The sequence below is a fragment of the Sus scrofa genome, chromosome 2 (assembly GCF_000003025.6).
Source record: "Sus scrofa isolate TJ Tabasco breed Duroc chromosome 2, Sscrofa11.1, whole genome shotgun sequence".
Classification (NCBI taxonomy): domain Eukaryota; kingdom Metazoa; phylum Chordata; class Mammalia; order Artiodactyla; family Suidae; genus Sus; species Sus scrofa.
In genome coordinates this window covers 58,762,168-58,777,419 of record NC_010444.4, presented here as the reverse complement: position 1 = coordinate 58,777,419, position 15,252 = coordinate 58,762,168, and the positions used below count along the sequence as shown (strand labels likewise).

The following is a 15,252-nucleotide window of genomic DNA, read 5'->3' as shown; positions in this document are numbered from 1 at the left end:
AGGACACTCCTGACCACAGAGAGCATCTCTCTGCTGTGAGTCACCCAAGGGTGACTCTTGAGCCCGGTTCCTCTGAGATCCCCAGGGAACGCTTCCCCCAGTTCTGCCAGCTGCACATCCTGTCCTAGGATTCACTTTACAGTTTTCTAACTTGATTCATCTAAAGAATATTTTATATTACTACCCTAAAAAGAAATCCAGAAGTTAGGGCTTAAATAATGTGTGTATATGTTTGTGTGTGGCCACATAGATTCATATCTGCCAAACCTTAGCTTTTAACAATATTCCTTCAGTCTGCTGCTTGAGACCCTATTCATGAAATCAGTATAGTTGGTGGTGATTAACTTCACTGAAAATTAACTGGAGGTGGGAAATGGCAGAGTAAATTGCGCTTAAATGAGCCACCTGTTACTTCCTGAAACTCCTCTTGCACTTAGGACATGTAGGCAGGAGTGTCTGAGTATAAGTGAGTGTGCGATGCAAAGCATATTTCTTTTTTTCCTTTTTTTTCCCCCTCAACAGTGACAATACCAGATCCTTAACCCCCTGAGCTATCAAGCTATCAATCCACTGAACTCCAGCAAAGCATATTTCTGAATGTAGGTTACAGTCAAAAGATCTCTTAAATAATTGGTCAGCTAACAAATGTATGAAAATTATTTAAAAAGAAAGGAGTTCCCTGGTGGCTCAGCGGGTTAAGGATCCGGCGTTGCTGTGAGCTGTGGTGTAGGTCGCAGACGCGGCTCAGATCCTGCATTGCTGTGGCTCTGGCATAGGCTTGCAGCAATAGCTTGGATTAGACCCCTAGCCTGGGAACCTCCGTATGCTGCAGGTGTGGCCCTAAAAAAAAGCAAAAGAAAGAAAAATAGAAATCATCTCGCCCAGTTGCCTGCCTTGGTACAGAGCCCAGGCCTCTTGCCCTGGAGAGAGGGAGTCAGCGGGGCTGGAGGAAGGAGGGAGGGGACTCCAGCCACTTGGGTTTTCAGCACCAGCTGAGGCCACTCTGGGCTTCACCCTCAGCCATGTGGGCCATTGTTCACCATCTCACCAGTGAGGAGCTCCAGACTATGTCCAAAGGAGCCTGTGTTCTTGGGCACAGACATGGGTGCTCCATCTGGGCAGCGAGCGAGCTGGACTCTGAGAAGTCCTGGCCATGGTGTCCTCACCCTGGTGGCAGAGGGGGCCTGCTGACTTTCCTGAGCCTGGGTGTTGTGTGTGGGCAGTGGCAGCCCCAATTGAGTGAGTGGGAGGCGGGGAGGGCTCTCAAAGCAGGGGGAGGAATCAGAATCATGTGGCAGTTTCAGGGAAGGGGGCTAGTAGGGAGCATGGAGGGGGTGCCTGAGTGCAGTGGAGGGTGGCCACATGTGGGTCATGTCCTCTCTCTATTATTAATGAGTAAGTAAGTAGGGGGTGGGGAAATGCTAATTGCAAGAGAATCTGTACATCCACAGTCAGCCCCACTCCCGCCCTTGTCACCTCCCAAGTCTGGGAGTCCCTGTTGTCAGCACTCTATAAACAACTGGACTGTTTCTTGTCCTTGCCAGGGTCCAGGTGGGTTCACCCATTAGTGACAGGCTGTTTGACATCCTCCCATGAGGGCTCAGGTCACATGTTCTCCCTGTCACCCTCTCCTCACTCCCCCTTGGCTTCCCATCCAGACCTTCTCACCTTCACTGGGATCAGCACCTAGTAGTGCCCTTACTTGCCCACAAGGCTTCATGCTTACCTGTTATGGGCACAGCACACATTCCAAGGCACTTGCCAAACCACCTGCAGAGAGGTGTTTCCACAGCCTCCCTCCATGGCCACTTGTCTCACCTACCGGTTGCATTACTGTCCTCACACCTGCCAACAGCCCTCCACTGAGAGTTAAACCCACCTTTTCCCTTTTTTTGGCCGAGCAAGTTCTCAGACCAAGGATCGAACCCATGCCAACAGCAATAACCAGAGCCACAGCAGTGGCTGACAAATGCCAGATCCTTAACCTGCTGAGCCACCAGGGAATTCCCCACCTTTTTTCTTATGAGTGTGGTCTGGTATCCGTCATATTTTTTAATTATTTTTCTTCAGCGTTCCCGTCGTGATTCAGCAGAAACAAATCTGACTAGCATCCATGAGGACACTAGTTCAATCCCTGGCCTCCATCAGTGGGTTAAGGATCCAGCATTGCCGTGAGCTGTGGTACAGGTCACAGACGCGGCTAGGATCTGGGATTGCTCTGGCTGTGGAATAGGCCAGTGGCTACAACTCCAGTTTGACCCCTAGCCTGGGAAACTCCATATGCTGAAGTTGTGGCCCTAAAATAAAAAAGACAAAACAAAATTATTTTTTTTCCTTCCCAGTGATCTGGCTGTTTCTTGCCTTTTTTCTTTTTTTCTTTTTTTTTTTTTTTTTTTGTTTTGGTTTGGTTTGGTTTGGTTTGGTTTTGGTTTTGTTTTTAACTGATTTGAAAGGGCAAAAAGCTCTTTGTTTCTTAGGAATTTAGGGTTTGGCCTGAGGGACAAAGTCTTGAAGGCCCTCCCCGCCCCCCCCAAAGAATCTCCTCCTCTTCACTCTGCAATCCCGGGAGCTGTCAGGAAGCGCCTGACCGTGGCAGGATAAGCCCTGGCTACCCGCTCTGCTCGGGGTTGTAGAGACCTGGGGCACCCCAGGTTCTCCTCCAAAAAGGGCCTTTCATCTTAGTTTCCTTTGACCCTGTAACAAAATCACCACTAACTGGCTTAAGACAACGGAAATTTATTCTCTCATGGTTCTGGAGGTCAAAGGTCCCAAATCAATCCTCCTCCAGAGCCACTCCAAAGGCTCTAGAGGAGGATCCTTCCTTGTCTCTTCCAGCTTTTATGCTCAGGCATTGCTTGGCTTGTGGCTTGTGCGTATCATATCACTCCAATCTCTGCCTCTATCTTTTTTTTTTTTTTTTTTTAGAGGCACACCCTCGACTTACGGAGGTTCCCAGGCCAGGGGTCGAATTGGAGCTGTAGCCGCCGGCCTACACCACAGCTATGGCAATGCCAGATCCTTAACCCACTGAGCAAGGCCAGGGATCAAACCTGCATCCTCATGGATGCTAGTCAGATCCATTTCTGCTAAGCCCTGGATCCTTTGACCCACTGTGCCAGGCCGGGGGATTGAACTCACACCTCCACAGCAACCCAAGCCACTGCAGTTGGATTCTTAATTCACTGTGCCACGGAGGGAACTCCTCCGCCTCTATCTTGACATGGACTCCCTGTCTGTGTCTTGTTTTTCTATCTCCTATCAGGTCAATCACTTGTCATTGATTTTTAGGACCCACTCTCACCCAGGATGATATCTTCAGATTCTTTCCGCAAAGGCTTTTTTTTGTCTTTTGTTGTTGTTGTTGTTGTTGCTATTTCTTGGGCCGTTCCCGCGGCATATGGAGGTTCCCAGGCCAGGGGTTGAATCGGAGCTGTAGCCACCGGCCTACGCCAGAGCCACAGCAACGCGGGATCCGAGCCGCGTCTGCAACCTACACCACAGCTCATGGCAACGCCAGATTGTTAACCCACTGAGCAAGGGCAGGGACGGAACCCGCAACCTCATGGTTCCTAGTCGGATTCGTTAACCACTGCGCCATGACGGGAACTCCTCCGCAAAGGCTTTTTACAAATAATGTCACATTCCCAAAGGCAGACATGTCTTTGGGGGCCACTGTTCTGTCCCCTGCAGATGCCTTCCCTGTGTGACATGCTGTTGTAGGTCTGCACTGGTTTGTGTGACAACTGTTTCTGTCCAAGTCTGCCACACTGCAGCCCCGTCTGAGCCAAGTACAGAGTTCCTAGGGCAGGCCCTTGGCGCGGGCCAGTGGGTGAAGACTGGCTTAGTGAGCAGTCAGCAGCCTGGGTCTGAGCCTGCACCGTCCTCCTGCAGAAACTCTGTTTCTTCCTAGAGAGCTTGGAGCAGGAGCCATCCTGGGGGGGCGGGGGGTGGAGCAATAGACTCTAGACATACGAGGTAGGGACCAAAGAGCTGGATTGACAGTTTTGCAAAATATGTCCACATCCAAGAAAACTTAGGAAGCTCCCTTTTTGGCTCAGATTACGAACCCAACTAGTATCCATGAGGATGCGGGTTTGATCCTGGCCTCGCTCAGTGGGCTGAGGATCCCTGAGCTGTAGCATAGGTCACAGATGTGGCTCAGATCTGGCATTGCTGTGGCTGTGGTGTGGACCAGCAGCTGGCAGCTCTGATTCAACCCCTGGCCTGGAAATTTCCATATGCCACGGGTGCAGCCCCACAAAGAAAAGAAAAGGAAAGAAAGGGAGAAAGAAAAGAGAAGAAACAAAACTTAGGGCCTGACTTGGCCCTAAGAAAGGCTGCATCATCCACATCTAGGCACCCAGATGTGGGGACCATTCTCCTGGGTCTATAATGTTAGCGGTGGTGCTAACCAGCATTGGGATATGTGGTGGGGGTGGTGATGTAGTCACAGCGCACCCCAAAGACTGATACCCCAGCAAGTGGCTTGAACAGATCCCTAGGGCCTAGTTTCTCTTTGTTTGCTTTAGATTTACAGAAAAATTGCAAAGATAATGCAGAGTTGCCATACACCGCATGCACCTAATTTCCCCAAGTGACGTCTTACATTAAAGTGGCGTATTTGTGACAACTAATGAACAAATACTGATATGTTATTGTTAACTAAAGTCCATACTTTTTTTGGGGGGAGGATTCTTTTTAGGGCCACACTAGTGGCATATGGAAGCTCTTAGGTTAGGGGTTGAATTGGAGCTACAGCTGCTGGCTTACGCCATGGCCACAGCAACACCAGATCAAAGCCACATCTGCAATCTATGCCACAGCTTGCAGCAATGCTAGATCCCTTACCCACTGAGCAAGGCCAGGAATTGAACCCGCGTTCTCATGGATACTAGTCAGGTTCTTAACCCACTGAGCCACAATGGGGACACCCTAAAGTCCATTCTTTTTTCAGATTCCCTTAGTGTTTCCCTAATGTCCTTTTTTTTTTTTTTTTAATATACGTAACGTTTATTCTTTTATTTTTAGAAAAAAAATTTTTTTTTTTTCTGTCTTTTGTCCTTTTAGGGCCGCATCTATGGCATATGGAGGTTCCCAGGCTAGGGGTCTAATGAGAGCTGTAGTCATCGGCCTACACCGGAGCCACAGCAACACGGGATCCAAGCCACATCTGCAACCTACACCACAGCTCATGGCAATGCCGGATCCTTAACCCACTGAGCAAGGCCAGGGATCGAACCTGCAACCTCATGGTTCCTAGTCAGATTCACTAACCACTGAGCCATGACGGGAACTCCTAATGTTTGTTTTCTATCCCAGGATCCTCACTTTACATTTAGCCATCATGTCTCTTTAGGACCCACTGGGCTTAGACAGTTTCTTAGACTTTCTTGGTTTAGTATGGCCCTCCACTGATATTTGTCTGGTGTTTTTCTCGTGGTTGGACTGCAGTTTGGAGAAAAGGAAATCTGAGCTGCAGCTTCAACCTGTGCCATAGCTACAGTAAAGCCAGATCTTTAAACCCACTGTGTCGGGCTGGGGCTCGAACCCTGGCCTCTGCAGTAACCTGAGCTGCTACAGTCAGATTCTTTTTTTATTATTTGCTGAATTTTATTACATTTATAGTTGTACAAATTTTATAGCGCTTCCATCCCAAACCCCCAGCACACCCCCCTACCTTCCCAACCTGTCTCATTTGGAAAATGTAAATTTTTAAAAGTCTGTGACTCAGTATCTGCTCTGCAAAGAAACTCATTGTGTCCTTTTTTTAGATTCCACATGTAAGTGATAGCATATGATGTTGGTGTCTCACTGTCTGACTCACTTCACTTAGCATGATAATTTCTATGTCCATCCATGTTGCTGCAAATGCTATTATTTCTTTCCTTTTAATGGCTGAGTAATATTTCTTTGCGTATATGTACCACCTCTTCTTTATCCACTCTTCTGTTGATGGGCATTTAGGTTGTTTCCATGTCTTGGCTATTGTATATAGTGCTGCAATGAACATTGGAGTACATGTGTCTTTTCAAGTCATGGTTTTCTCTGCCCAGGAGTGGGATTGCTGGATCAAATGGTAATTCTATTTTTAATTTTCTGAGGAATCTCCATACTCTTTCCCACAGTGGTTACACCAATTTACAGTCCCACCAACAGTGTATGAGGGTTCCCTTTTCTCCACACCCTCTCCAAACTTATTGTTTGCAGACTTTTTGATGATGGCCATTCTGGCTGATGTAAGGTATTACCTCATATTGGTTTTGATTTGCATTTCTCTAATAATTAATGATGTTGAACATCTTATCATGTATTTTTTTTTGGCCATCTGTATGTCTTCTTTGGAGAATTGTTTAGATCTTCTGCACATTTTTTGATGGGGTTGTTTTTTTGGTTTTGAGCTGCAGAAGGTGTTTATAAATTTTGGAGATTAATCCCTTGTCAGTTGCTTCATTTGCAAATATTTTCTCCCATTCTGTGGGTTGTCTTTTCTTGTTTAGGGTTTCCTTTGGTGTGCAGAAACGTTTTAAGTTCAATTAAGTCCCATTTGTTTGTTTTTGTTTTTATTGTCTTTAGGAGGTGGATCTGAGAAGATGTTGCTGTGGTTTATGTCAGAGAGTGTTTGGCCTATGTTTTCCTCTAGAGTTTTAGAGTATCTGGTCTTACTTATATTTAGGTCTTTAACCCATTTTGAGTTAATTTTTGTGTGTAGTTTTAGGATACAGTCAGATTCTTAACCCACTGTGCCACAGCAGGAACTCCATCCTTTTTTTTTTTTTTTTTTATTTTCTTTCTCGCAGTATTCCTGTTTTGGTCACTGGGAGCTCTCTGATTGCCTTTTTGTGTCCTGCATTGCTTTGGTTACTCCTTGGCCAAACAGGGTACTCCAGGATCATCTTTAAGATTCCTGCTCCATCTTAAAAGCAGCCATTCCTCCGGATTCAGGGACTGTTATAGGTGGAAACAGTGGCAGAGGCCACTTGGAACAGAACCCTGCTTGTGCTTTCTAGGATGTTCCATACCAGTGGGTGCCTGGGAGGACCCAGAGGACAGGAGGGGCTTCCATAGTCAGCTCGGGGGACATCTGCCTCATTTGCATCATTTTATAGGAAAGCATATTAGTGCACTGGGTAATTTTAAAGCTTAGGATCTGAGACCTCCAAGCACATCAGTGCCTGGGGGTATCTTGGCGATACCAGCCCTTCATCTTTTTTCTTTCCAGTCCCCTCCCTGTGGTTGGCTGAGCTTTGCTTTGAATGCACTTCCACTGAGAGGTTAAAGGTAGGTTTGTTACCCCCAAAACTGGATTTGCCTCTTGGTGAGTGTTGAGCCAATAGATACAACCAAGTCAAAGATGGGGAGAGAGGGATTTCCCGTCGTGGCGCAGTGGTTAACGAATCCGACTAGGAACCATGAGGTTGCGGGTTTGGTCCCTGCCCTTGTTCAGTGGGTTAACGATCTGGCGTTGCCGTGAGCTGTGGTGTAGGTTGCAGACGCGGCTCGGATCCCACGTTGCTGTGGCTCTGGCGTAGGCTGGTGGCTACAGCTCCGATTTGACCCCTAGCCTGGGAACCTCCATATGCCGCGGGAGTGGCCCAAAGAAATAGCAAAAAGACAAAAAAAAAAAAAAAAGATGGGGAGAGAGGAGTTCTCTCTTTGGCACTGTAAGTTAAGGATCCAGCATTGCTGCAGCTGTGGTGTAGGTCATAGCTACAACTTGAGTCTGATCCCTGGCCCAGGAATTTCCATAAGCCAGGGGTGCAGCAAAAAAAAAAAAAAACAAAAAAAAAAACAGATGGAGACAAGGAAGGATTTATCATTACTTGCAGCAAGTAAGGAGAATACCAAGGATCATTCTCAAAGCAGTGTCTCCCCAAACAGCAAAATGGGGAAGGTTTAAGCTAAGGGTACATGCATATTCATGAAGGGGCTTGAGCAGAGGAGAATTCAGCATAGAATTGGGGCAAAGTTAGGTAGAGTCCAAGCTTTTTTCTTTTTTCCTTCTTCTTTTTTTGGCCACAGCATTCAGCAGCTTTGAACTAGGATTTCAGTTCCCAGGCCACCATGATGAAAGCACTGACGCCTAACTACTAGACCACCAGGGAGCTCTCTAGTCCAAGCTATAGTTGAAGTCAGGAGGGTCAACATCATGATCCCATCCTCCACCAGCAGGGGAGTGGGCTTAATTCTTGAAGAACTCATAGGTATATTATTATTTATATCCCTTGAGGAGGAACCAGGACTCTGCTTTATCACTGCCCTTTTTTTTTTTTTTTAAGGGGTGCATCCACAGCATATGGAGGTTCCCAGGCTAGGGATCAAATCAGAGCTAGAGCTGCCGGGAGCCATATCAGCAACCTATACCACAGCTTAGGGCAACGCCAGATCCTTAACACACTGAGCCAGACCAGGGATTGAACCCGCCACCTTATGGTTACTAGTTGGATTCGTTTCCCTGGATTCATTTCTCCTGCACCACAACGGGAACTCCTGTCACTGCACTATTGTATGGCAGCTTTTTCTCTTCTTCCAGCATTCCTTTGTTCCCGTAAGATCATTAATTACTGGAGTTCCTGTCGTGGCACAGTGGTTAACGAATCCGACTAGGAACCATGAGGTTGCGGGTTCGATCCCTGGCCTTGCTCAGTGGGTTAAGGATCCAGCGTTGCCGTGAGCTGTGGTGTAGGTCGCAGATGTGGCTCGGATCCCGTGTTGCTGTGGCTCTGGTGTAGGCCAGGTGGCTACAGCTCCGATTCGACTCCTAGCCCGGGAACCTCCACATGCCACGGGAGCGGCCCTAGAAAAGGCAAAAAGACAAAAAAAAAAAAAAAGATCATTAATTACTGAGACCTATTCAAGGGCAAGCATTGCTGCCAGGCTTAAATCACAAAATGGCATAGGCCAAGGAGTTCCTGTTGTGGCTCAGTGGGTTAAAAACCTGACTAGTAGTTCCCGTCATGGCGCAGTGGTTAATGAATCCGACTAGGAACCGTGAGGTTTCAGGTTCGATCCTTGGCCTTGCTCAGTGGGTAAGGATCCGGCGTTGCCATGAGCTGTGGTGTAGGTTGCAGATGCAGCTCAGATCCTGTGTTGCTGTGACTCTGGCGTAGGCCAGGTGGCTACAGCTCCGATTAGACCCCTAGCCTGGGAACCTCCATACGCCACAAAAGCAGCCCTAGAAATGGCAAAAAAAAAAAAAAAAAAAAAAAAAAAAGAAGAACCTGACTAGTATCCATGAGGATTCGGGTTTGATCCCTGGCCTCGCTCAGTGGGTTAAGGATCTGGCGTTGCTGCAGGCTGCAGCATAGGTCACAGACGCAACTTGGATCCAGCATTGCTGTGGCTGGGAGCTGTAGCTCCAATTTGATCCCTAGCCTGGGAACCTCCATATACCAAGGATGTGCCCCTAAACAGACCAAAAAAAAAAAAAAAAAAAAAAAAGGCTTGGGCCAAAATGGCTTCTCTTATGTCAAGAGAGCCATTCCTGGTTCTCTTTCTTCAGGGACCCCTAACTTATTGGCTTCCAGGTTGCCAGGGAGGAATCCTCAAGTATTAGGACCCATTACTACAAGCTTGGCCATGCAGTAAGAAAGATTAATTTTCTAAAAGTATTTCTATGCACAGAATCTCTCTTAGGTCCAAGCTTGCAAAAGCCCAGAGGGCACTGGGTTCCAGATCAGACGGGGCTCTCCAGCCTCCATACCCTCCAGCCTGCCATGACCCCACCTCCTGCTGTGTAACCTTGCTGGCAGCTTAACCTCTCTGAGCCAATCTAGGCAGTTGGTATTACATTAAAAAATAGAGGAGTTCCCATCATGGCTCAGTGGAAATGAATCTGATTAGCATCCATGAGCACACAGGTTCGATCTCTGGCCTTGCTCAGTGGGTTGAGGCTCTGGCGTTGCCGTGAGCTATGCTGTAGGTCGCAGATGCAGCTTGGATCTGGTATGGCTGTGGCTGTGGTGCAGGCCAGCAGCTACAGTTCCAAATCAACCCCTAGCCTGGGAACCTCCATATGCTGTGGGTGCTGCCCTAAAAAGCCAAAAAACAAAATTAAAAATTAAAAAAAAAGGAGTTCCTGTCGTGGCCTAGTGGTTAACGAATCCGACTGGGAACCATGAGGTTGCGGGTTCAATCCCTGGCCTTGCTCAGTGGGTTAAGGATCCGGCGTTGCCTGAGCTGTGGTGTAGGTCAAAGATGTCTTGGATCTGGCATTGCTGTGGCCGTGGCCGGCAGCTACAGCTCCAATTAGACCCCTAGCCTGGGAACCTCCATATGCCGGGGGAGTGGCCTTAGAAAAAAGCAAAAAGACCCCAAAAAATAAAAAATAAAAATAAAAATAATTTAAAAATTAAAATTAAAAAAAATTTTTTAAATAGACTCAAAGGCCTGTTTATGATGATGAGCTAAAAAAAGCCAATGAGGGAGTTCCCGCCGTGGCGCAGTGGTTAACGAATCCAACTAGGAACCATGAGGTTGCAGGTTAGATCCCTGGCCTTGCTCAGTGGGTCGAGGATCTGGCATTGCCGAGACCTGTGGTATAGGTTGCAGACGTGGCTCGAATCCCACGTTGCTGTGGCTCTGGCCGTAGGCCGGTGGCTACAGCTCTGATTAGACCCTAGCCTGGGAACCTCCATATGCCTTGGTTATGTCCCTAGAAAAGACAAAAAGACCAAAAAGACTGGAAAAAAAAAGCCAATGAGAAGAGCTTTTGTAGAGGGGACTGTGTCACTGTGATGTAGGTTCCAGTGTCTTTCTCCTGCAGGGAAACTGAAGCCAGGTTAGGAAAAGGGTACCACTGGAGCAGTGCTGGCTTCTGGGGGACTTGAGGATGAGTCACAGGCCCCAGGCCCATGGTGGGGGAAGCAGGCTGCCTTCTCACCTCCTCCCTCTTGCTCCCAGGAGTCTCCCCACCGTCCTGAGCAGGCCTGGAATGGGTAATGGTGTGAAGGAAGGCGTGGTGCGTTTGCGTGAGGATGCTGAGTCTGTCCTGCACTCGCCTGTCTCTTCAAAGGCAAGTACTCCATGGGCGTTCCCACCGGCTCCCTATTCTGTGCTCACACCCCATTTACAATGAGGGGGGAGCAGTGACAGGCTGCTTTTGATTCCATTTTTATAGCCCTATTTGTGCTGTGAAACCAGCTGCCCCTCCACTTGGCGAGAAGCCAGAAACCTCGCCCACATTTGGCTGGGAGGTCAAAGGTGTCCTTGAGCCCCTTTGCTTGCTCAGATTTGCCAACACAAAAGAATTAGCCAAGGGAGTTCCATCTGTGGCTCAGCGGGTTAAGAACCCAACTAGGGGAATTCCCGTCGTGGCGCAGTGGTTAACGAATCCGACTAGGAACCATGAGGTTGCGGGTTCGATTCCTGCCCTTGCTCAGTGGGTTAACGATCCGGCGTTGCCGTGAGCTGTGGCGTAGGTCGCAGACGTGGCTCGGATCCCGAGTTGCTGTGGCTCTGGCGTAGGCTGGCGGCTACAGCTCCGATTAGACCCCTAGCCTGGGAACCTCCCATATGCCACAGGAGCGGCCCAAGAAATGGCAAAAAGACAAAAAAAAAAAAAAAAAAAAAAAAAGAACCCAGCTAGGATCCGTGAGGATGCAGGTTCGATCCCTGGCCTTGCTCAGTGGGTTACAGGATCCAGCGTCACCATGAACTGTAGTGTAGGTTGCAGACGTGGCTCGGATCTGGCATGGTTGTGGTGCAAGCCAGCAGCTGCAGCTCCGATTCAACCCCTAGCCTAGGAATTTCCATATGCTGCAAGTGCAGCCCTAAAAAAAAAAAAGCATTAGCCAAAGGTGGGGTGGACTGCAGAAGAGGGCGCCCCAGTGCTGTGTTTACTCTCAGCTCTGACGTTTATCTACTAATTATGCCCTTCAATTGAAGACAGAAGGTTTGTTTATTCCCTCATAAAGAAATCGGATCAGCCCTGTCCTTGTTCACTGTAGAAGTGGGTAGAAGTTCTCCCAGCTGAACCTAGAACACAGACAGACCCAGCCCCATCTTTATTGCCACTTTGGCTCAGGCACCCACAGGCAGTTCTCAAAGTCCACAGGCTCAAAGGCCAAATCAGCACCATCCTTTGGCCCTCCTGACCTTTCCCTGAATTCCTGGTCACCCTGTGGAGTGCCAGGCGGGCAGAAGGACTGATTCCCAAGGCCACCATCACCACACTGGGGGGAGGGGGTGAGCCCCAGAGCAAGTTGAGTGAACTTCCCAGCAGAGTATGAGGGAGACGTGGCCTTCCCCCCACTAGGCTGCTGGATGGATCCCAACAAACAGACATGCTTAGCAAAGCCCCCCCCCGCCCCCGTGCCAGCATGCGCTGGAACACACATGCTGGCTGGCACGACCCACGTCAGTCTGGACCCACTTGGCCAGCCCAGAGCAGAGAAGTCACTCTGCAAAGTCCCACTTCTTTTTTTTTGGCTCCCCACCCCGGCAGCATATGGAGGCTCCCAGGCTAGGGGTCCAGTCGGTGCTACAGCTGGAGGCCTACACCACAGCCATAGCAACACGGGATCTGAGCCGCACCTGCGACCCACACTGCAGCCCATGGCAATGCCGGATCCCCAACCCACTGAGCGAGGCCAGGGATCGAACCCACAACCTCATGGTTCACAGTCGGATTCATCTCCGCTGTGACAGGAACTCCAAAGTCTCACTTCATTGGTTAAGGAGTTGGGCATCTTCGTATGGTATTCACTGCTCGGGTGAATCACCCATTTCTTCCCTACCAGGCTGCCTGGCCCATGCCTCCTTTGCAGGATTTCTCCATGTGATGGATATGGAGACTTTGCTCAGTGGTGCCTACACCAAACTCTTTAAAGAATAAGCTGCCTGTGGTCATTTAAGAGTCCCTGGAAGCTTCGGCCAAAGGCAGCAGCCACCTCCTCCACTAAGCATGAGAAGTGGGCTCACAGCAAGTCCCTAGAGCACCACATCAAGAGTTAGGGTTCAAGGATGTGTGCGTTACCTATGCGCACAGCTAGCCTTGTGATTGTAGGAACAGCAGGTTCCACAGGAAGTAACCTGGTGAGGGACATGGAAGGGACACATCAGCTCCGCCTCTAGCGCCCAGTGACATGGGGCATCCCTTCCGCTACCGTGGCTTGAGGTGAGTGGTGACCACATTGATTCGCAGAGGGCCAGTTAGGCCTTGGAGCCGATGCCAGGAGCACCACTGAGCCTTCTGGTATCTGATGTCCACATCCCTCAAAGCCAGTGGGACCAGCCGCCCAGAACCTTGCTGTGTGACACAGGAAAGGCAGGGGTCCCCAGTGACAGGCCTCTGTGAAGCAAGAAGATAGAACCCCACAGTGAAGCCTCTGTGAAGCAAGAAGACAGAATCCCACCTGCTGTGGGAATTTGTTCTTTTAGGGAAAGGTGGGCTGGGCTGGTGGAGGGTGCTCCAGGGACATTAGGGGAGAGCAAACAGGGCCCCTGGGAGCATCCAGGACACTTGGGATAATATCTGGGACCCAGGCCAGGAGACAGTGCCTCACTGTGTCAAAGATGAGGAACAGGAGTTCCCTTCGTGGCTCAGTGGTTAACAAATCCGACTAGGAACCATGAGGTTGCAGGTTCGATTTCTGGCCTTGCTCAGTGGGTTAAGGATCTGGTGTTGACGTGAGCTGTGGTATGGGTCGCAGACTTGGCTTAGATCCTGCGTTGCTGTGGCTCTGGCGAAGGCCGGCAGCAACAGCTCCAATTAGACCCCCAGCCTGGGAACTTACATATGCCGCGAGTGCAGCCCTAGAAAAAGACAAAAAGACAAACAAACAAACAAAAAAAGATGAGAAACAGAAGACCAGAGCGGCCATTCAGTCACTGCAATCAGTCAAGACAGGCCCAGAGCCAGGTCAGGAGTGTGGACAGACCCAGCCCCTCCCCCCCCAGCCACCTGCTGCGCTGAGCAAACTCAGGGCATTGCCCTGGACCCCACTATGTCTACTCGGACCCAGGCTGCCAATGCTCCCCCAGATACCCCCTCATCCCTCCCCTCTGACAGCCTCACCTGGACCCAGCCTCTGTCGTCTCCATCCTGGGTTTTGGAGGAGTTGCCTGTTCTCTGGTTCCAGTTTAAATGGCTTGTTCACCTTCCACGCTCCTCTGCTTCTCTTTAGGCAATGACCAGCTTCCTTGCCAGGCCCCCCACACTCTGTGGGGTCCAGCCCCACCCACTTTTCATCTCTCCTGTCTTCCCTGTGCCCCCTTCCTTTCCCTGTGTCAGCCACCCTGCCCCCCTTGTGGTTCCCCCAGGCCCCCTACTTCTTTTCACAGGTGCTTCTGAGTGTTCCATTCATGCATGCTTTTACACACACACACACACACACACAGGCAGTTAGCTGCTCAGAGTCAGAGTCTGCCTGCCTGATCCTGCCTACCCACCCCTCAGATCACAAGGATACCTTACCCTGAAATACTGCAGTGCAAAAGTACTTCACACATAGGCAATGGGTGGAACCAAGGCTTGCAAGAAGGACAGGTCAGGGGTGACTCATGTTTGGAGTCAGTCCTGTCATAGGCCATCTCTAAGAACTGGGAACTTCACGGAACAGCCCAGCTAGCATGTTACCTCTCACGTGGATGGTTCTTGTGGCCTATTCATTATGTCCCATCAGTTTCTGGCTGTTGGACCCGCCACAGCTCACCCCAGCCTGCCCAGGGCCCAGCAAGGCTGTGTCACTCTGGCCACCATGTGCCTGGGCCAGAGGGAGAAGAGAGATGTTCCTCTCAGGAAAGTGACCAGGCAGACACCTTTGATGACAGACCATGTGTTTGTGTGTGTGTGTGTTTTTTTGCAGAGTGATCACAGGCAAGTTCTCAGCTCCCTCCTTTCGGGGGCCCTGGCTGGTGCTCTTGCCAAAACAGCAGTAGCTCCCCTGGACCGAACCAAAATCATCTTCCAAGGTAAATGCTGCCTGACTATCTGTCCCATGCATTAGAGAAGCTGCCAGGTAATCACTCTCCTCCTCCACTGGCACCTCCGAAAACTGCACTGCAAATGGATGGTTATTGGGGTTTTTTTTGTTTGTTGTTTGTTTTCCTGACCACACCCACGGCATATGGAAGTTTCTGAGCCAGCTGAATCTGAGCAGCAATGCCAGATCTGATTTTTTTTTTTTTTTTTTTTGGTCTTTTTGGCCTTTTTGCCATTTCTCGGGCCGCTTCTGTGGCATATGGATGTTCCCAGGCTAGGGGTCTAATCAGAGCTGTAGCCACCAGCCTGTGCCAGAGCCACAGCAATGTGGG

At 49.5% G+C, this 15,252-nt stretch overlaps 1 protein-coding gene across 5 annotated transcripts in view; it reads left to right on the top strand.

Moving 5' to 3' along the window:
- The window catches only part of SLC25A42 (solute carrier family 25 member 42), a 49,994-nt gene that overhangs the window by 25,937 nt on the left and 8,805 nt on the right, over window positions 1-15,252 (top strand). For 3 of the 5 annotated variants that reach the window (XM_021083444.1, XM_021083448.1, XM_021083447.1), the window contains 2 exons: window positions 10,900-11,011; window positions 14,805-14,910. In XM_021083444.1, the coding sequence (XP_020939103.1) occupies window positions 10,900-11,011; window positions 14,805-14,910 (218 nt within the window). Of the gene's footprint in view, window positions 1-6,787; window positions 7,279-10,899; window positions 11,012-14,804; window positions 14,911-15,252 lie in introns of those variants that run through there. The other 2 variants (XM_021083445.1, XM_021083446.1) reach the window with 2 other exon arrangements.